At 50.9% G+C, this 20,731-nt stretch overlaps 1 protein-coding gene and 1 long non-coding RNA gene across 3 annotated transcripts in view; one reads left to right on the top strand and one right to left on the bottom strand.

Annotated features, from left to right (window-relative positions):
- Window positions 1–929, bottom strand: part of COPS2 (COP9 signalosome subunit 2) — a 176,038-nt gene extending 175,109 nt beyond the window's left edge. The window contains exon 1 of one of the 2 annotated variants that reach the window (XM_063926036.1): window positions 745–929. In XM_063926036.1, the coding sequence (XP_063782106.1) occupies window positions 745–796 (52 nt within the window). In that variant the 5' untranslated portion in view covers window positions 797–929. Of the gene's footprint in view, window positions 1–742 lie in introns of both variants that reach the window. The other variant, XM_063926037.1, reaches the window with a different exon arrangement.
- Window positions 886–20,731, top strand: part of LOC134932028 (uncharacterized) — a 41,562-nt gene continuing 21,716 nt past the window's right edge. The window contains exon 1 of the long non-coding RNA XR_010179229.1: window positions 886–1,159. This is a non-coding gene — a long non-coding RNA (uncharacterized LOC134932028). The remainder of the gene's footprint in view (window positions 1,160–20,731) is intronic.

Below are 20,731 nucleotides of genomic sequence, written 5' to 3'. Positions count from 1 at the left end.
CTGTAAATGTAAAATGATGCAATTCACCCAAGCCCACCTAGTGGCTACCTGCATCTCCCCTCCGAGAGGGGAGTGGGGATTGCAGGTTATGGGGTGCTAGGCTGAAGCTTTGCCTAGAGTGCAGAGAAACCTTGCACCGGCCCTGAGTATATAGAAGTGTGTGCAGTATGTAGGTTTGTGCATAACAGTAGTGCATGCTGCACAGTATATCACTGTGAACATGTATACTGTAGGATATAAGTGTGTGCAGTATGTAAGTTTGTGCACAGTAGACTTGTGTATGCTGTACAGTTTATTACTAGGCACAGGATATAAGTGTGTATAGAATGACCCCAGCAGACACTTGTTTACGACTGACGACATGACACGGCGGGTGTCACACATTGTTGCCCCAGCAGACGTGCATTACACAGCAGCAGCACACAGCGGGCCTGGGAGGGAGTTAGTGTGCGGCCTGCGGGACACGACACCAGGACGGGGACTTGCTGGGTAGCGGCACTCCCCTGTCGCACTGTCTGGGCAGCCTGCGGCGGGGGAGCGGGGATGGAGCCTTGGGGTGAGGCCAGCATATCACTGGAGGTGCAGCTCAGGGACCGGGCGGAGAGGGGGAGGGAGCTGCTTGCTCAGTGTCCCGCCAACACACCTCTCATCGTACCCGGCTGGCTGAGCGGGCGCTGGGAACCGACCACCCGCAGCGGGCACTCTCGCGAAGCCACCCACCGCCCCGTTGCTAGACACCTACCAGGTCATAATCCTCCTCATCATCGCACATGAAGTCATCCTCCATGTCAGACATCTTGGCCGGGGAACTGGAGCCAGTGGCCTCCCAGGATTCCTTGCGTCTGCCGGAATTATTTCCTTATCCGGAACGGACTGTTTCGTCTTGTCTGCTGTTTACAGGGGAAGCCCATCGCTGAGACACACGCAAGCCGGGGCTGCGGCCTAGCAACCAGCATAGCAACGGCGTGAGAAAAAGTTCCTCAAGAAGCCCCTTCGCAATAAAAGGGGCATTCTGGGACTTGTAGTACGAGCACAGCTGAAGAGTAATATGTTGGCTAGACCCTATATATAAAAGAGGCTTTTAGGGCTCATACGAGGAGCTTTAATATAAGAAAGTATGATATTTGTCACATGCGGAATAAGAGGCCTTTTTATCAAAGTAAGGTTACTGCACCACAGAGCAATTCATCTCCAAAGACAGAGATTCGGATTTTAGTACTGTATGTCATGAATGTTTGATCAGTTATCGAGACATGGGGCATGATTCTGAGTAGCATGCCTAGCGGAATGCAGTGATTTTTTTTCTCTTCTTCTGTGCATGCTTATATTGAGCCGCACGGTCTATGTATGAAATGTCTTAAAAAGGTATTGGGTGGTGGCAAGAGGTGGCTTAGCGGATGCGCAAATATGGTCATACAGTCATTACAGCATGCACCCCACCATGACCCATTCCAGGAGGGACAAAACACTCTGCTCCTAGACTTCCCACTTAATTTATAATTGCCGTCACCTGTTTTGAACAGGTAAATTGATAATAAAGGTCTTTCAGCAAGGTGATGGCAATCTTAAATTAGGAGGAAAGTCCAGGAACAGAGCATTTTGGCCCTCCTGGAAAGGGTCATGTTGGGAGCTATGTATTAGGCGTGTAGGGTCATACTTGCCTACCTGACCCTCTCCATGAGGGAGAAAATGCTCTGTTCCTGGACTTTCCTGGTAATGTATGATTGCCATCACCCGTGGTGAGCTAGTTAATTGATAAGAAAAGTGTTTCACCACAGGTGATGGCAATCATACATTACCAGGAAAGTCCAGAAACAGAGCATTTTCTCCTTCATGGGGGTCGATTCAATTCAGCAATTTATGAATAGCGCCGGGAATTAGCTCCCGACGCTATTCAATTCAGCTGCTAGTTACCCGCAATTGTCAGGAATTCTTCTCTCGTCCCCGGGGGGACGAGAGAAGAAAGCCGACAAAAGTGCGGCCGGCGTGAGGCTGATTCTGTCGGGAATCAGCATCGCCGCGGGTAGTTAAGTCGGAGAATGCCCGTTCTCCCGACAAAACTACCTGTTAAGTCGGCAAGAACGGGCCATCGCCGACTTAACTGGAGCTGAATTGAATAGCGTTGGGAGCTAATTCCCAGCGCTATTCATAAGTTGCCGAATTGAATCGACCCCATGGAGAGGGTCAGGTAGGCAAGTATGGTGTAGGGTACGCTGCTGAAAGGCACTCCCCAGCTCACATTGGGGGCAATACTGAGATAGAGAAACTGCATCTGCCATAGGGCTTGTGATTCGATGGTGCATACGAAGACCAAACGGTGGAGTAGCTGTTCTTACACTGGGAGCGTGAGAGGTCCCTAGTGTGGAATGAAGAAACACCTTGTGGAGTACCATGCCGGAGTGTGGCATTGCCTCTGGTCGAGAGTGGAAAAAAACTGGATTTACTATTGCCATCCTTCTAAGGGGTTGAAATATGACCCCTTGCGTGGAGCGGAAAATGGCCTGGTCTAGTATCTACTCTCGTACTGGGGGTTGACCCTGGCACAGAGTGGGTATGAAGCTTGGTCTGGCTGGAGGTCAGGAGCAGCCTGAAGCCCAAGGTGATATGTGCATAGGGTTGCCACCTCGCCCTGATTTCCTGGATTCTCCAGGATTTGGTGGCAACCCTCCCGAAGGCTTTTCCCTTCAACCAGATTCCTGGATTTTCCAGGAATAAGGTGACCCTGGGAGCACCAGCAGTGCTCCCTGGCAGCCGAGGAACTCAGTAAACTACAGTGACTGTCTCGCGAGATTGTGTTCAGCCCAGACTGAGCCGAAGCTGCTGTGATGCTGCCATCGGCAGCTCTTCCTCAGCGTTTCCCTGGGCTGCTCCTGCAGACTGAGCAGAAGCTGCCGTGTAGCTGCCGTCAGCAGCTCTTCCTCAGCGTTTCCCTGGGCTGCGGTTGTGAAGTAACGCTGGCCCGGCTCATGTGAGAAGAGCAACGAGAGCTGACAGGCATGTCACACATATATTTATAATTTCTGCTGCGGGGTACACTGGTCTCCACAAGGATAGACATTGGGGTGTAGAGTAGAATCTTGATCCGAGGCACCAACAGGCTCGAAGCTTTGACTGTTCCCAGAATGCACAGCGCCGCCTCCTCTATAACCCCACCTCCCTGCACAGGAGCTCAGTTTTGTAGTTGGTGCTGCAGTAAGCAGGCACTTAACAGAGGGGCTGCTCCAGGCAGCCCTAAGAAGAGTTTTTTTTTTAAAAAGTGAAGACTACAAGGGCAGCAGCGGTGGTAAATGTCAGAAGCCATTCACTGCTGCAGCTCCAGCTCTCCCCAGTGGCGCTGTACACTCCCGAGCCCTGGTTGCCGGGTAACTACAGCAGGAGGCTCCGGTTTTCTTCTCAGTCAGGCACACATGACAGGGGCTCTCCAGGATCGCGTGGCCGCGCTTCGGGAGGTGGTGAGTGGGTCCCACTTGCGGAACCTGGTCTTTATCGCGATCCGGCGCGGTCAGTGGGAGGCGGGCCGCGCTCGCTGGCGGTGAACACTGTGGCAGTACAGGCGATCCCACTAGATCACCAGGGCATGGGTGCAGGTCAGGTTTTCTCTCTAAACCATTTTCAGTAGCCCACAGTACCCGGTGGTTTTGCTAGCAGGGGGATAAGGCTTAGACCTGAAGCCCCTCCCCCAGCCCCAGGGTGCCATTTCCCGCAAATGTTCCCACCCTGGAGCTGCATATCTGTCTCTCCCTCACTCCCTGTCAGTTTCTGGGCGCCATTATCTCTCAGCTTCACTGTTCCTGGGACTACTTGGGCAAATCCTCCTGTGTAAAGCCACCTGGTTGTCAGTGCTGTGACTTTACATGACACTTAAGTATTCTACCTGCCATTTTAGACAGTGCTAGTTAAGAAAGAGTGCATTTAGTCAGGGTTTTCTAGTACAATTACCCTGTGATATACATCCAGTTCTTACTGTGCAGTGTTATATCTATTAACTACATAGCTATATATATAAGCTAGTCCAGTGCAGTATTATTGTTAGTAATAACCTCTGCATTGTACAAACTGTGACTATCAGTGTGTGCATTAGCTAGCTGAGTGGTGTCCATTTCGTGTCTTTCACTCAACTTGCTATCCCTATATTCTATAACCTGAGGGGGCTTGGTGCGTCAGGTTTTATATTGATATAGGATTTTCACAAAGATATACTTTAATACGTATTTCTCTTACGTCCTAGAGGATGCTGGGGACTCCGTAAGGACCATGGGGTATAGACGGGCTCCGCAGGAGATAGGGCACCTAAAAAGAACTTTGACTATGGGTGTGCACTGGCTCCTCCCTCTATGCCCCTCCTCTAGACCTCAGTTAGATCTTGTGCCCAGAGGAGAATGGGTGCACTGCAGAGAGCTCTCCAGAGTTTTCTGTGGAAAAATAATTTTGTTAGGTTTTTTATTTTCAGGGAGTCCTGTTGGCAGCAGGCTCCCTGCATCGTGGGACTGAGGAGAGAGAAGCAGGGCTGGCTTGTAAAGTTGGGCACTGCTTCTAGGCTACTGGACACCATTAGCTCCAGAGGGAGTCGGAACACAGGTCTCACCTGGGGTTCGTACCGGAGCAGCGCCGCCGCCGTCCTCCTCACAGATGCCGAAGATAGAAGCCGGGTGAGTATTGAGGAAAAGACTTCAGGCGGCAGAAGACATCAGATCTTCATGAGGTAAGCGCGCATCGGTAAGCTGCGCGCCATTGCTCCCAGTCACACACACAAAGCAGGCACTGAAGAGTGCAGGGCGTAGGGGGGGGCGCCCTGGGCAACAATAAACCTCGATTTGGCCATAAATAAGGTGGATTAGGCTGGGGGACAGTAAATCCGCGGACCCCCGCCATTTTATTAATATATGATGAAGGGACCGAAGCCTGCCGTCGGGTGGGCGGGGCTTGATCCTCAGCACTAACCAGCGCCATTTTCTCCACAGAGGCTGCATGAGAAAACGCTGGCTCCCTGTTCTCTCCCCTGCTGAGCTTCACAGGTTGGAAAAAGGAGGAGAGGGGCACTTTTGCGACGCAGTGAGTAGAGATTACGATTATAAACATATAAAAGCGCTATCTGGTTGTATATTCCAGTGTTTTTAAGCGCTGGGTGTGTGCTGGCATACTCTATCTCTCTGTCTCTCCTAAGGGCCTGGTTGGGGTTTTGTCCCCTTATAGGTAACTCCCTGTGTGTGTGGGGTTCGGTACGTGTGTGTCGACATGTCTGAGGCGGAAGGCTTCTCCAAGGAGGAGGTGGAGCAAATGAGTGGTGTGTCCCCGTCGGTTGTGCCGACTCCTGATTGGATGGACATGTGGCATACGTTGCATGCAAGTGTGGCATCTTTACATAAAAGGCTTGATAAGGCTGGTTTAGGGGGGACATCAGGCGGTCAATCCTCAGATTGGACCGACTCACAGGGCCCGTCGGGGTCTCAAAAGCGTCCCTTAACACAAGACACTACTACCGACACGGATTCTGATTCCAGTGTCGACTATGACGAAGTAAAATTGCACCCTAGGCTGACTAAAACTATTCAGTGTATGATTGTGGCAATAAGGGATGTGTTGCATATTGTGGATGAACCCTCAGTCCCCGACACAAGGGTACACATGTTTAAGGAAAAGAAACAGATTATTAATTTCTCTAACGTCCTAGTGGATGCTGGGGACTCCGTAAGGACCATGGGGAATAGCGGGCTCCGCAGGAGACTGGGCACTCTAAAGAAAGATTTAGTACTATCTGGTGTGCACTGGCTCCTCCCTCTATGCCCCTCCTCCAGACCTCAGTTAGAATCTGTGCCCGGCCGAGCTGGGTGCTCCTAGTGGGCTCTCCTGAGCTTGCTAGAAAAGAAAGTATTTTGTTAGGTTTTTTATTTTCAGAGAGCTTCTGCTGGCAACAGACTCTCTGCTACGAGGGACTGAGGGGAGAGAAGCAAACCTACTCACAGCAGCTAGGTAGCGCTTCTTAGGCTACTGGACACCATTAGCTCCAGAGGGATCGAACACAGGTACCTAAACTTGATCGTCCGTTCCCGGAGCCGCGCCGCCGTCCCCCTCGCAGAGCCAGAAGAACAGAAGCAGCAGAAGCAAGAAGATATCGAAATCGGCGGCTGAAGACTCCTGTCTTCACTTAAGGTAGCGCACAGCACTGCAGCTGTGCGCCATTGCTCCCACAGCACACCGCACACTCCGGTCACTGTAGGGTGCAGGGCGCAGGGGGGGGCGCCCTGGGCAGCAATTAAGTACCTTTTTGGCAAAAAGAGGCATATATACAGTCTGGGACTGTATATATGCCCGAGCTCCCGCCATTTTTTACACATTAAAGCGGGACAGAAGCCCGCCGCTGAGGGGGCGGGGCCTTCTTCCTCAGCACACCAGCGCCATTTTCTCTTCACAGCTCCGCTGGAAGGACGCTCCCCAGGCTCTCCCCTGCAGTATACAGGTGCATTAAAGGGTAAAAAAGAGAGGGGGGGGGGGGCACATAAATTTAGGCGCAGTATATATATTAACAGCAGTTACAGGGTAAACACTAAGTTACAGTGTAATCCCTGGGTTATATAGCGCTGGGGTGTGTGCTGGCATACTCTCTCTCTCTGTCTCCCCAAAAGCCTTTGTGGGGTCCTGTCCTCAGTCAGAGCATTCCCTGTGTGTGTGTGTGCTGTGTGTCGGTACGCCTGTGTCGACATGTTTGACGAGGAAGGATATGTGGAGGCAGAACAAGTGCAGCTGAGTGTGGTGTCGCCCGCCGACGGTGCCGACACCTGATTGGATGGATATGTGGAAGGTGTTAAACGATAATGTAAACTACTTGCATAACAGATTGGATAAAACTGTAACCGTGGGACAGTCAGGGTCTCAACCCATGCCTGATCCTACAGCGCAGAGGCCGTCAGGGTCTCAAAAGCGCACACTATCCCAGATAGTTGACACAGATGTCGACACGGAATCTGACTCCAGTGTCGATGACGATGAGGCAAAGTTGCAGCCTAAAATGACTAAAGCCATCTGCTACATGATTGTAGCAATGAAGGATGTATTACACATTTCTGAGGAAAATCCTGTCCCTGATAAGAGGATTTATATGTATGGGGAGAAAAAGCATGAAGTGACTTTTCCCCCTTCACATGAATTAAATGAATTATGTGAAAAAGCGTGGGATTCCCCTGACAGGAAAGTGATAGTTTCCAAGAGATTACTTATGGCGTATCCTTTCCCGCCAACGGACAGGTTACGCTGGGAATCCTCCCCTAGGGTAGACAAGGCGTTGACACGCTTGTCCAAGAAGGTGGCCCTGCCGTCTCCGGATACGGCCGCCCTAAAGGATCCTGCGGATAGAAAGCAGGAAGCTATCCTGAAGTCTGTTTATACACATTCTGGCACACTGCTGAGGCCAGCAATTGCTTCGGCCTGGATGTGTAGTGCGGTAGCTGCATGGACGGATTCTCTGTCTGAGGAGTTAGATACCCTGGACAGGGACACTGTTCTACTGACCCTGGCACATATCAAGGACGCTGTCCTATATATGCGGGATGCCCAGAGGGACATTTGCCTGCTGGGCTCTAGAGTTAACGCAATGTGCATTTCTGCCAGAAGGGTCTTATGGACTCGGCAATGGACAGGGGATACCGACTCTAAAAAACACATGGAGGTTTTACCTTATAAGGGTGAGGAATTGTTTGGGGACGGTCTCTCGGACCTAGTTTCCACAGCTACGGCTGGGAAGTCAAATTTCTTGCCTTATGTCCCTCCACAACCTAAGAAAGCACCGTATTACCAAATGCAGTCCTTTCGTTCTCAGAGGAGCAAGAAGGTCAGAGGTGCGTCCTTTCTTGCCAGAGGCAGGGGTAGAGGAAAAAAGCTGCACCATGCAGTTAGTTCCCAGGAACAAAAGTCTTCACCGGCTTCCACTAAATCCACCGCATGACGCTGGGGCTCCACAGGCGGAGCCAGGAGCCGTGGGGGCGCGTCTCCGACTTTTCAGCCACCAGTGGGTTCGCTCACAGGTGGATCCTTGGGCTATACAAATTGTGTCTCAGGGATACAAGCTGGAATTCGAGGTGATGCCCCCTCACCGTTACCTAAAATCGGCCTTACCAACTTCCCCCATGGAAAGGGAGATAGTATTGGAGGCAATTCACAAACTTTTTCTCCAGCAGGTGGTGGTAGAGGTCCCCCCCTTCAACGGGGAAGGGGCTACTATTCCACTATGTTTGTGGTACCGAAACCGGGCGGTTCGGTCAGACCCATTTTAAATTTAGAATCCCTGAACATTTATCTGAAGAAATTCAAGTTCAAAATGGAATCGCTCAGAGCGGTCATTGCAAGCCTGGAGGAAGGGGATTTTATGGTGTCTCTGGACATCAAGGATGCTTACTTGCACGTCCCCATTTACCGCCTCATAAGGAGTACCTCAGGTTTGTGGTACGGGACTGTCATTACCAATTCCAGACGTTGCCGTTTGGCCTGTCCACGGCACCGAGAGTTTTTACCAAAGTGATGGCGGAAATGATGGTGCTCCTTCGGAAGCAAGGGGTTACAATTATCCCATACTTGGACGATCTCCTCATAAAGGCGAGGTCCAGGGAGCAGTTGCTGATCAGCATAGCACACTCTCAGGAAGTGTTGCGTCAGCACGGCTGGATTCTGAACATTCCAAAGTCGCAGCTGATTCCTGCGACGCGTCTGCCCTTCCTGGGCATGATTCTGGACACAGACCAGAAGAAGGTGTTTCTCCCGGAGGAGAAGGCTCAGGAGCTCGTGACTCTGGTCAGAGACCTCCTAAAGCCAAAACAGGTGTCGGTGCATCGCTGCACGCGAGTCCTGGGAAAGATGGTGGCGTCATACGAAGCCATTCCCTTCGGCAGGTTCCATGCGAGGATCTTTCAGTGGGATCTGCTGGACAAGTGGTCCGGATCGCATCTTCAGATGCATCGGATGATCACCCTGTCCCCCAGGGCCAGGGTGTCTCTTCTGTGGTGGCTACAAGGTGCTCACCTCCTCGAGGGCCGCAGATTCGGCATACAGGACTGGGTCCTGGTGACCACGGATGCAAGCCTCCGAGGGTGGGGGGCAGTCACTCAAGGAAGAAACTTCCAAGGGTTGTGGTCAAGTCAGGAGACTTGTCTGCACATCAATATCCTGGAACTAAGGGCCATATACAACGCCCTGAGTCAAGCGGAGCCTCTGCTTGGAAACCAACCAGTGCTGATTTAGTCAGACAACATCACGGCAGTGGCCCATGTAAACCGCCAGGGCGGCACAAGAAGCAGGGTGGCAATGGCAGAAACCACCAGGATTCTTCGGTGGGCGGAGAATCACGTACTAGCACTGTCAGCAGTGTTCATTCCGGGAGTGGACAACTGGGAAGCAGACTTCCTCAGCAGGCACGACCTCCACCCGGGAGAGTGGGGACTTCATCAAGAAGTCTTCACGCAGATTGCAAATCGATGGGAACTGCCACAGGTGGACATGATGGCGTCCCGTCTCAACAAAAAGCTAAAAAGATATTGCGCCAGGTCAAGGGACCCTCAGGCGATAGCTGTGGATGCACTAGTAACACCGTGGGTGTTCCAGTCGGTCTACGTGTTTCCTCCTCTTCCTCTCATACCAAAGGTGCTGAGAATTGTAAGAAAAAGAGGAGTGAGAACAATACTCATTGTTCCGGATTGGCCAAGAAGGACTTGGTACCCGGAATTGCAAGAAATGCTCACAGAGGACCCATGGCCTCTGCCTCTCAGACAGGACCTGTTACAACAAGGGCCCTGTCTGTTCCAAGACTTACCGCGGCTGCGTTTGACGGCATGGCGGTTGAACACCGGATCCTAGCAGAAAAGGGCATTCCGGAAACAGTTATTCCTACGCTGATAAAGGCTAGGAAGGACGTGACAGCAAAATATTATCACCGTATATGGCAAAAATATGTTGCTTGGTGTGAGGCCAGGAAGGCCCCTACAGAGGAATTCCAGCTGGGTCGATTCCTGCACTTCCTACAGTCAGGTGTGACTATGGGCCTAAAATTAGGGTCCATAAAGGTCCAGATTTCGGCCCTATCCATTTTCTTTCAAAAAGAACTGGCTTCTCTGTCTGAGGTTCAGACGTTTGTTGAGGGGGTGCTGCATATTCAGCCTCCTTTTGTGCCACCAGTGGCACCTTGGGATCTTAACGTGATCTTGGCTTTCCTAAAATCCCACTGGTTTGAGCCACTTAAGACGGTGGAGCTAAAGTATCTCACGTGGAAAGTGGTCATGCTGTTGGCCCTTGCCTCAGCTAGGCGTGTGTCAGAATTGGCGGCTTTGTCATGTAAAAGCCCTATCTGGTTTTCCATATGGACAGGGCAGAATTGCGAACTCGTCCGCAGTTTCTGCCAAAGGTGGTGTCATCTTTTCATCTGAATCAACCCATTGTGGTGCCTGCGGCTACTCGTGACTTGGAGGATTCCAAGTTGCTTGATGTGGTAAGGGCTTTGAAGATCTATGTTGCCAGGACGGCTGGAGTCAGGAAGACTGACTCGCTTTTTATCCTGTATGCATCCAACAAGCTGGGTGCTCCTGCTTCAAAGCAAACCATTGCTCGCTGGATCTGTAACACGATTCAGCAGGCTCATTCTGCGGCTGGATTGCCGCATCCAAAATCAGTAAAAGCCCATTCCACAAGGAAGGTGGGCTCTTCTTGGGCGGCTGCCCGAGGGGTCTCGGCATTACAGCTTTGCCGAGCTGCTACTTGGTCGGGTTCAAACACATTTGCAAAGTTCTACAAGTTTGATACCCTGGCTGAGGAGGACCTTGTGTTTGCCCATTCGGTGCTGCAGAGTCATCCGCACTCTCCCGCCCGTTTGGGAGCTTTGGTATAATCCCCATGGTCCTTACGGAGTCCCCAGCATCCACTAGGACGTTAGAGAAAATAAGAATTTACTTACCGGTAATTCTATTTCTCGTAGTCCGTAGTGGATGCTGGGCGCCCGTCCCAAGTGCGGACTTTCTGCAATACGTGTATATAGTTATTGCTTAATAAAGGGTTATGTTATGTTGGCATCCATTGGTTGATGCTCTGTTGGTTATTCATACTGTTAACTGGGTAAGTTTATCACAAGTTATACGGTGTGATTGGTGTGGCTGGTATGAGTCTTACCCGGGATTCCAAAATCCTTTCCTTGTAATGTCAGCTCTTCCGGGCACAGTTTCCTTAACTGAGGTCTGGAGGAGGGGCATAGAGGGAGGAGCCAGTGCACACCAGATAGTACTAAATCTTTCTTTAGAGTGCCCAGTCTCCTGCGGAGCCCGCTATTCCCCATGGTCCTTACGGAGTCCCCAGCATCCACTACGGACTATGAGAAATAGAATTACCGGTAAGTAAATTCTTATTTTTCCCACATCTCATGAATTAAATGAGTTCTTTGGAAAAGCTTGGGAGACTCCGGATAAGAGACCGCAGATCCCCAAAAGAATTTTTATGGCATACCCTTTCCCTAAGCAGGACAGGGAGATTTGGGAATTACCCCCCACTGTGGACAAGGCCCTGACGCGCTTATCCAAGAAAGTGGCGCTACCGTCTCCTGACACAGCGGCCCTTAAAGACACAGCAGATGGCAGGCAAGAAACTACCTTAAGGGGTATTTATTCTCATACGGGTGATGTGCTAAGACCGACGATTGCGTCGGCATGGGTGTGTAGCGCAATTGCAGATTGGACAGATGAGCTGACAGATCAATTTGATAATATGGATAAGGATACTATATTCCTAACTCTAGCCCATATAAAAGACGCAGTCTTATTTATGAGGGATGCTCAAAGGGACATTGGATTGCTAGCTTCTAGGGCCAATGCCATGTCTATCTCAGCGAGAAGATCCTTATGGACTCGCCAATGGACGGGTGATGCGGATTCCAAGAAACATATGGAAGTACTACCCTATAAGGGGGATGTATTGTTTGGGGATGGGTTGACGGACCTGGTTTCCACAGCTACAGCAGGTAAATCAAATTTTTTACCATATATTCCCCAACAGCAAAAGAAAGTAGCACCCTATCAGATGCAGTCCTTTCGGTCGCACAAGTCCAAAAGAGGTCGGGGATCCTCTTTCCTCGCCAGAGGTAAGGGCAGAGGCAAGAGAGCACCTGCTGCGGCAGGTGCCCAGGAACAAAAGTCCTCCCCGGCTGCTCCAAAACCCACAGCATGACGCTGGGGTTCCCCTAAGGGAGTCCGCACCGGTGGGGCCACGTCTTCGACTTTTCAGTCAGGCCTGGGTCAGTTCGGACCTGAATCCCTGGGTGTAGGAAATAGTTTCCCAGGGTTACAAACTAGAATTCGAGGAGGTGCCCCCGTGCCGATTTTTCAAATCGGCCCTACCAGCTTCCACATCGGAAAGGGATGTAGTGTTAGCTGCAATTCAAACGCTGTGTATACAGCAAGTGATAATCAAGGTTCCCCTGCACCAGCAGGGAAGAGGTTACTACTTAACCCTATTTGTGGTCCCGAAACCGGACTGTTCGGTCAGACCGATTTTGAATCTGAAATCCCTAAACCTGTACATAAAAAGATTCGAATTCAAAATGGAATCACTCAGAGCGATAATAGCCAACATGGAGGAGGGGGAGTTTATGGTGTCTCTGGACATAAAGGATGCGTACCTTCATGTCCCCATATATGCCCCCATCAGGAATACCTGAGATTCGCTGTACAGGATTGTCATTACCAATTTCAGACGTTGCCGTTTGGACTTTCCACGGCCCCGAGGATTTTCACCAAGATAATGGCGGAAATGATGGTGGTCCTGCGCAAGCATGGTGTCACAATTATCCCATACTTGGACGATCTCCTGATAAAAGCGAGATCAAGAGAGAAATTACTGAGCAGTGTGGCGCTCTCTCTGAGAGTGCTCCAGCAACACGGTTGGATTCTAAATCTACCAAAGTCACAGTTGATTCCGACAACTCGACTGCCGTTCCTAGGTATGATACTGGATACGGAACAAATGAAGGTCTTCCTCCCAATAGAGAAAGCCCAAGACATCCAGAACATGGTCAGAGAACTGCTAAAACCGAAAAGGGTGTCAGTTCACCAATGCACTCGAGTTCTGGGGAAAATGGTGGCGGCCTACGAGGCCATTCCCTTCGGAAGGTTCCATGCAAGGACTTTTCAATGGGACCTTCTGGACAAGTGGTCCGGGTCCCATCTGCATTTACATCGGAAAATAACTCTGTCCCCAGGAACCAGAGTGTCCCTCCTGTGGTGGTTGCAAAGTGCTCACCTGCTGGAGGGTCGCAGGTTCGGGATTCAGGACTGGGTCCTGGTTACCACGGACGCGGGCCTCCGAGGATGGGGAGCGGTCACACAGGGAAGGACTTTTCAGGGTCTTTGGTCAGACCAGGAGTCCGGTCTACACATCAATGTGTTGGAACTCAGGGCCATTTACAACGGCCTTCGACAAGCGTAGAGTTTTCTTCGAAACCTTCTGGTTCTGATTCAATCAGACAATGTCACAACAGTGGCTCATGTGAACCGCCAAGGCGGGACGAGTCGCGATGGCGGAAGCCACAAGGATCCTTCGCTGGGCGGAAAATCATGTAAGCGCTCTGTCGGCTGTCTTGATTCCAGGAGTGGACAACTGGGAAGCAGACACTATCTCCATCCAGGAGAGTGGGGACTTCATCAAGAAGTCTTTGCAGACGTAACACGTCTTTGGGGAACTCCTCAAATAGACTTGATGGCGTCACGCCTCAACAAAAAACTTCGGAGGTATTGTGCCAGGTCTCGGGACCCACAGGCAGTAGCAGTAGACGCACTGGTAACACCGTGGGTGTTCGACTCGGTCTATGTGTTCCCTCCTCTTCCTCTCATCACGAAAGTGTTGAGGATCATAAGACGAAGAAGAGTACAGACGATACTCGTTGTCCCAGACTGGCCTCGAAGGGCTTGGTACTCGGATCTACAAGAGATGCTCACAGGAGACCCCTGGCCTCTTCCTCTGAGGGAAGACCTGTTGCAGCAGGGGCCCTGTGTATTTCAAGACTTACCGCGGTTACGTTTGACGGCATGGCGGTTGAACGCCGAATCCTAGCAAAAAAGGGGATTCCGGAAGAGGTCATCCCTACTTTAATAAAGGCTAGGAAGGAGGTGACGATAAAACATTATCACCGTATCTGGCGAAAGTATGTGTCTTGGTGTGAGACCAAGAATGCTCTTACGGAAGATTTTCATTTGGGTCGTCTTCTCCACTTCCTACAGACAGGAGTGGATATGGTCCTGAAATTAGGCTCGGTTAAGGTACAGATTTCGGCCCTCTCGATTTTCTTTCAGAAGGAATTGGCTTCTCTTCCAGAAGTCCAGACGTTTGTAAAGGGAGTGCTGCACATCCAGTCCCCTTTTGTGCCTCCAGTGGCACCATGGGATCTGAACGTGGTGTTGCAGTTCCTAAAATTACACTGGTTTGAACCGCTTAACAAGGTTGAGTTGAAATTTCTTACCTGGAAGGTGGTAATGTTGTTGGCCTTAGCATCAGCGAGGCGAGTGTCAGAGTTGGCGGCTCTATCATACAAGAGCCCCTATTTGATTTTTCATATGGATCGAGCTGAATTGAGGACACGTCCGCAATTTTTGCCTAAAGTGGTTTCTTCGTTCCATATGAATCAACCTATTGTGGTGCCTGTGGCTACTGGTGACCTGGAGGATTCCAGATCCCTGGACGTAGTCAGGGCCTTAAAAATTTATGTAGCCAGGACGGCTAAAATTAGGAATACAGAGGCTCTGTTTGTCCTGTATGCGGCCAATAAGATTGGCGCTCCTGCTACAAAACAGACTATTTCTCGTTGGATCTGTAATACGATTCAGCAGGCTCACTCTACGGCTGGATTGCCAGTACCAAATTCGGTTAAGGCCCATTCCACTAGGAAGGTGGGCTCTTCTTGGGCGGCTGCCCGAGGCGTCTCGGCTTTACAACTTTGCCGAGCGGCGACGTGGTCTGGGTCAAACACTTTTGCTAAATTCTACAAGTTTGATACCCTGGCTGATGAGGACCTAGCGTTTGCTCAGTCGGTGCTGCAGAGTCATACGCACTCTCCCGCCCGATTGGATGCTTTGGTATAAACCCCATGGTCCTTACGGAGTCCCCAGCATCCTCTAGGTCTAGGACGTAAGAGAAAATAAGATTTTAAACCTACCGGTAAATCTATTTCTCGTAGTCCGTAGAGGATGCTGGGCGCCCGTCCCAGTGCGGAAACTCTGCAAGACTTGTATATAGTTGTTGCTTACATAAGGGTTATGTTACAGTTGACATCGGTTTTGGACCGTTACTGTTGTTTTTGTTCATACTGTTAACTGGTTATGTATGTTCCAGGTTACATGGTATGATTGGTGTGGGCTGGTATGAATCTTGCCCTTGGATTGCTAAATCCTGCCTTGTATTGTTCATCTCCTCTGGGCACAGTTCTCTAACTGAGGTCTGGAGGAGGGGCATAGAGGGAGGAGCCAGTGCACACCCATAGTCAAAGTTCTTTTTAGGTGCCCTATCTCCTGTGGAGCCCGTCTATACCCCATGGTCCTTACGGAGTCCCCAGCATCCTCTACGGACTAGGAGAAATAGATTTACCGGTAGGTTTAAAATCTTATTTTTTCTCTGTGATTTAGTCACCATATCTCTCCTTTATCTCTGCTAGTGCTGACTACACTGCACAGGGGTTTGGGTAAGAGGTATTGTGCGGCTGCCAATTGTACTGTGTTACCTGATACTGCAAGTTATATCATGTCTGCTTCTGAGGGTAACGGTTCTGGGGCTGAACACACTTCCGGTGTTGCTGAAGCCACAGATCCCTATGAGGAAAATATAGCAGCTGTGGGCTTTGGTTCTGGGGGCTCCTTGCCCCCCAGTGGGACTGTGGCAACGGAGGTACATAATGACCCACCGTGGGCCGCTTTTTCCACGCTTCTACTTTCGCTAGTTAATAAACTAACACCCCCTATGGGACCCCCTATGCCGGTACAACCGTATGTTGTCCCTGGGTGTGGTATTGAAAGTCGACAGTAACTAGGTCGACAATGTCTAGGTCGACCACTATTGGTCGACAGTAAATAGGTCGACAGGGTGTCTAGGTCGACAGGGTCTTTAGGTCGACATGTTCTAGGTCGACAGGTCAGAAGGTCGACATGAGTTTTTAATGTTATTTTGGTGTCGTTTTCTTCGTAGAGTGACCGGGAACCCCAATTAGTGCACCGCGTCCCCTCGCATGGCTCGAATCGCTCGCCATGCTTCGGGCATGGTGCCTTCGCTCCGCTACCGCTTCGCTCGGCACAGATTACCGTTCCAATCGTAGTCCACGTGGATCGTTACCTGTCGACCTAGAACATGTCGACCTAAAGACCCTGTCGACCTAGACACCCTGCCGACCTAGTTACTGTCGACCAATAGTGGTCGACCTAGACATTGTCGACCTAGTTACTGTCGACTTTCAGTCCGGATCCCGTGGTCCCTGCAGCTAACCTGCTGTGGGCGGACGATTTATCTGCTCAATTGAAGAAGTTGAACCAGTCCCTGACTACTAAAAAGTTTGACCATCGCTCGCCTAAGTCCAAGGGGTCCTCTAAGCGAGCTCTGGTCTCCTCACAATCCACTGCTGTCACTGACACCTCGTCTGATGAAGACGGCACTTACACTGACCCCACAGGTTCTGACTCGGATACTGCTGATGGGGAGGGTAGTTCACATGTGGATGTTCCTGATCTTTTGGAGGCTATTAAGTTAATTTTACAGATTACGGATGATCCCGAGCCATCCGTTCCTCCTAAGAAACTAGATAGGTTCAAGCGTCAGAAGGTGATTAAACAAGTTTTACATCACTCTGACCACCTAGTGGATATACGTCAGGAACCCTGGGAAAACCCGGGTACGAAGTTTGTGCCTCAAAAACAGATGCTGGCTCGCTATCCCCTTGCACCAGAGCTGTCTAAGAATTGGGAAACGCCTCCTCCAGTAGACTCACATGTGGCTAGGATGGTGGTTTCCCCAGCTCTACCTGTCACTACCGTCATGTCTCTAAAAGAGCCTACGGATAAACGTGTGGAGGGTTGTCTAAAAGCGATTTACACCCTCACAGGTGCTGCACAAAGGCCCACTATTGCAGCAACATGGGCTGCAGAGGCTATTGAAGCATGGGCCTTAGAGTTAGAAGCTGAAATCTCTTCTGACCATGCTAGACAATGCTTGTCATATATTGTCACAGCTTCTCGCTATATTAAAGAGGCGACTTCTGATGCCGGTATCCTAGCAGCCAAGGCCTCTACTACGTCAGTCCTGGCTCGCCGGATATTGTGGCTGAGATCCTGGTCTGTGGATCTGGACGCTAGAAAAACCCTGGAGGTTTCAAGGGAGATATTCTGTTTGGGGAGGACTTAAATAAGATAGTGGCTGACTTGGCTACTGCCAAAACTGCTGTCTGCCAAGTACCGCTCCTTCTGTGTCGAAGGCTAAAGGTACTTGCTTTTGCCCCTTTCGTCCTTCAGGTAAAGCAAAAGGTCAGGCGTACAACAAGCAGGCCCGCACTTCCAAACCTGGTAAGCCAAAGCCCAAAAGAGCCTGGGCGGCCCGTCAGCCAGCTTCCAAGGCCGATAAGCCTGCCGCATGATGGGGCGGACCTCCCCCTGGGGGATCCTAGGGTGGGGGGCCGGCTTCTAGGGTATACCCAGGAATGGTTGAAGACCACTTCAGATGCCTGGGTACGGGAAGTCATCACTCAAGGTTACGCCATAGCCTTCAAAAACCGACCCCCTCATCGATTTTGCCGGACAGACATTGGACCAGACAAAGGCAAACACTCAACATTCGGTGGTACAGACCCTCCTGGATACAGGAGTCATAGTACAGGTGCCTCTTGCGCAGAGGGGCCGGGGGTACTATTCTCCGCTGTTTCTAGTCCCGAAACCGAATGGGTCCTCCCGGCCCATTCTCAACCTCAAGGCATTGAACAGGTTTGTGAAGGTCTCCAAGTTCCGTATAGAAACCCTTCGCTCTATAGTTCTGGCCTTGGAACCTGGGGACTACATGGTCTCCCTGGATATACAGGATGCTTACCTGCATATTCCTATAGCAGCGTCACATCAGCAATACCTGAGATTTGCTATTGGCAACCTACATTACCAGTTTCGGGTGTTACCTTTTGGTTTAACAATGGCTCCGCGAGTCTTCACCAAAGTCATGGCGGTGATGACGGTGGTACTCCGCCGTCAAGGGGTCAGGATACTGCCGTATCTGGACGACTTGTTAATCCTGGCAAATTCCCCAGAACTTCTCCTGCGTCATCTGGATATGACGGTCCGGTTTCTACAAGCCCACGGGTGGCTCATCAACTGGAAGAAATCCTCCCTAATCCCTGCTCAGAGCATGGTGCATCTGGGAGCGCTATTGGACACTCACAACCAGAGGTTGTTCTTGTGTCAGGAGAAAGTCCTGAAGCTTCAGGACAGGATTCGTTGCTTCCTTTCTCGTCCGCAAGTGTTGATACATTCGGCAATGCAGGTGCTGGGCTTCATGGTGTCAGCATTCGACATGGTGTAGTATGTTCAATTCCATTCTCGTCCCCTCCAAAGGCTGATTCTAGCCAAGTGGGACGGCCTGTATCACCGGATCAGGTCTCAAATGATCTCATTGACTCCGGAGGTCCGTCTGTCGCTGCTCTGGTGGCTCCAGGACCAACAATTGTGCAGGGGCCGTCCCTTCTGGATATCCAACTGGGTCCTGTTGACGACAGATGCCAGTCTAAGAGGTTGGGGCGCGGTGCTGGAGCAACACTCCCTTCAGGGTCGGTGGACCAAGGAGGAGTCCCTCCTCTCAATCAACATTCTGGAATTGCGGGCGGTCTTCAATGCATTAAACCTAGCCCAGCATTTAATTCAGAACCGTCCTGTTCAGGTGCAGTCGGACAACGCCACCACAGTGGCTTACATAAATCATCAAGGCGGCACTCGAAGCCGCCTGGCAATGAAGGAAGTCTCACGGATTCTACATTGGGCGGAACGCCATCTACCGGCCATATCGGCAATCTTCATTCCGGGAGTCCTGAATTGGGAAGCGGACTTTCTCAGTCGTCAGGACGTACATGCCGGCGAGTGGGGCCTCCATCCAGAAGTGTTTCAAATCCTAGTGGAAAGGTGGGGCCTTCCAGACGTAGATCTGATGGCGTCTCGACACAATCACAAGGTTCCGGTCCTCGGAGCAAGGACAAGGGATCCTCAAGCAGCATTTGTGGATGCGCTGGCGGTGCCGTGGAGGTTTCGGCTGCCGTACGTGTTCCCTCCGGTGTCACTCCTGCCCAGGGTAATTCGGAAGTTCAAGCAAGAAAACGGAATTCTGCTCCTCATAGCTCCAGCGTGGCCCAGACAGCACTGGTTCTCAGACCTGCAAGGCCTATCATCAGAGCGTCCAATTCTTCTTCCACAACGCCCAGACCTCCTCGTTCAGGGCCCCTGTGTCTACCAGGACCTAGCTCGGCTGTCTTTGACGGCGTGGCTCTTGAAGCTTCCGTCTGAAGGGCTAAAGGGTTTTCTGAGGCGGTCATTCAAACTATGTTGCGGGCCCGGAAACCGGCTTCTGCTCGGATTTACTATAGGGTCTGGCATTCTTACTTTGTTTGGTGCGCATCTAACAATTATGACGCTTCCAAGTTTAGTACGGCCAAGTTGTTGGCTTTTCTTCAGCAGGGCCTGGATTTAGGCCTGCGTCTGGCCTCCCTCAAGGTTCATATTTCTGCCTTGTCGGTGTGGTTTCAGAGAAAAATTGCGACCTTACCTGATGTGCATACCTTTACTCAGGGTGTGTTGCGTATCCAACCTCCCTATGTCCCGCCTGTGGCTCCTTGGGACTTGTCAGTGGTTTTGGAGGCGTTACAAGAGTCTCTGTTTGAACCTCTTGGTTCAGCTGATCTTAAGTGGCTTTCCCATAAGGTTTTGTTTCTGCTGGCTATTGCTTCAGCTAGAAGAGTGTCGGATTTGGGTGCCTTGTCCTGTAGTTCCCCATATCTGATATTTCACCGTGACCGGGCGGTTCTTAGGACTCGTCCCGGATATTTACCTAAGGTGGTTTCCTCGTTCCACCTTAACCAGGAGATTGTGGTTCCGGCACTTGTTTCTCCTGATCTGTCTCCCAAAGAGAGGTCTTTGGATGTGGTACGGGCTCTCCGTATCTATGTGAAGAGAACTGCTTCTATTAGGAAATCTGATTCTCTCTTTGTACTGTTTGGATTTCACAAACGTGGCAGGCCTGCTCACAAGCAGACTTTGGCCAGATGGATTAGAATGGTGATTGCATATGCTTATGTGAAGGCTGGTCTGTCAGCTCCTGCTAACATTACGGCCCATTCTACTCGGTCTGTTGGATCTTCTTGGGCGGCCCGCCGTGGTGCGACCCTTGAACAATTGTGTCCTCAGTGAACACGTTCATAAGGTTCTATGCCTTCGATACTGCCGCTTCCCAGGATGCTTCCTTTGGACGCCGGGTTCTTGTGCCCGCTACAGTGCGTCCCCTCCCATAAGGAACTGCTTTAGGACATCCCCAATGTCTATCCTTGTGGAGTCCAGTGTACCCCGCAGCAGAAAACGAGATTAATGGTAAGAACTTACCTTTGTTAAATCTCTTTCTGCGAGGTACACTGGGCTCCACAAGGCGCCCACCCTGACGCACTTAGCTTCTTTGGGTTGGTATGGCATTAGCCGCTGACACTTCTCTTGTCGTGAGA

The sequence above is a fragment of the Pseudophryne corroboree genome, chromosome 6 (assembly GCF_028390025.1).
Source record: "Pseudophryne corroboree isolate aPseCor3 chromosome 6, aPseCor3.hap2, whole genome shotgun sequence".
NCBI lineage: Eukaryota > Metazoa > Chordata > Amphibia > Anura > Myobatrachidae > Pseudophryne > Pseudophryne corroboree.
Note: the sequence above shows the minus strand (reverse complement) of the source record. Positions and strands in the feature narration are given on the sequence as shown.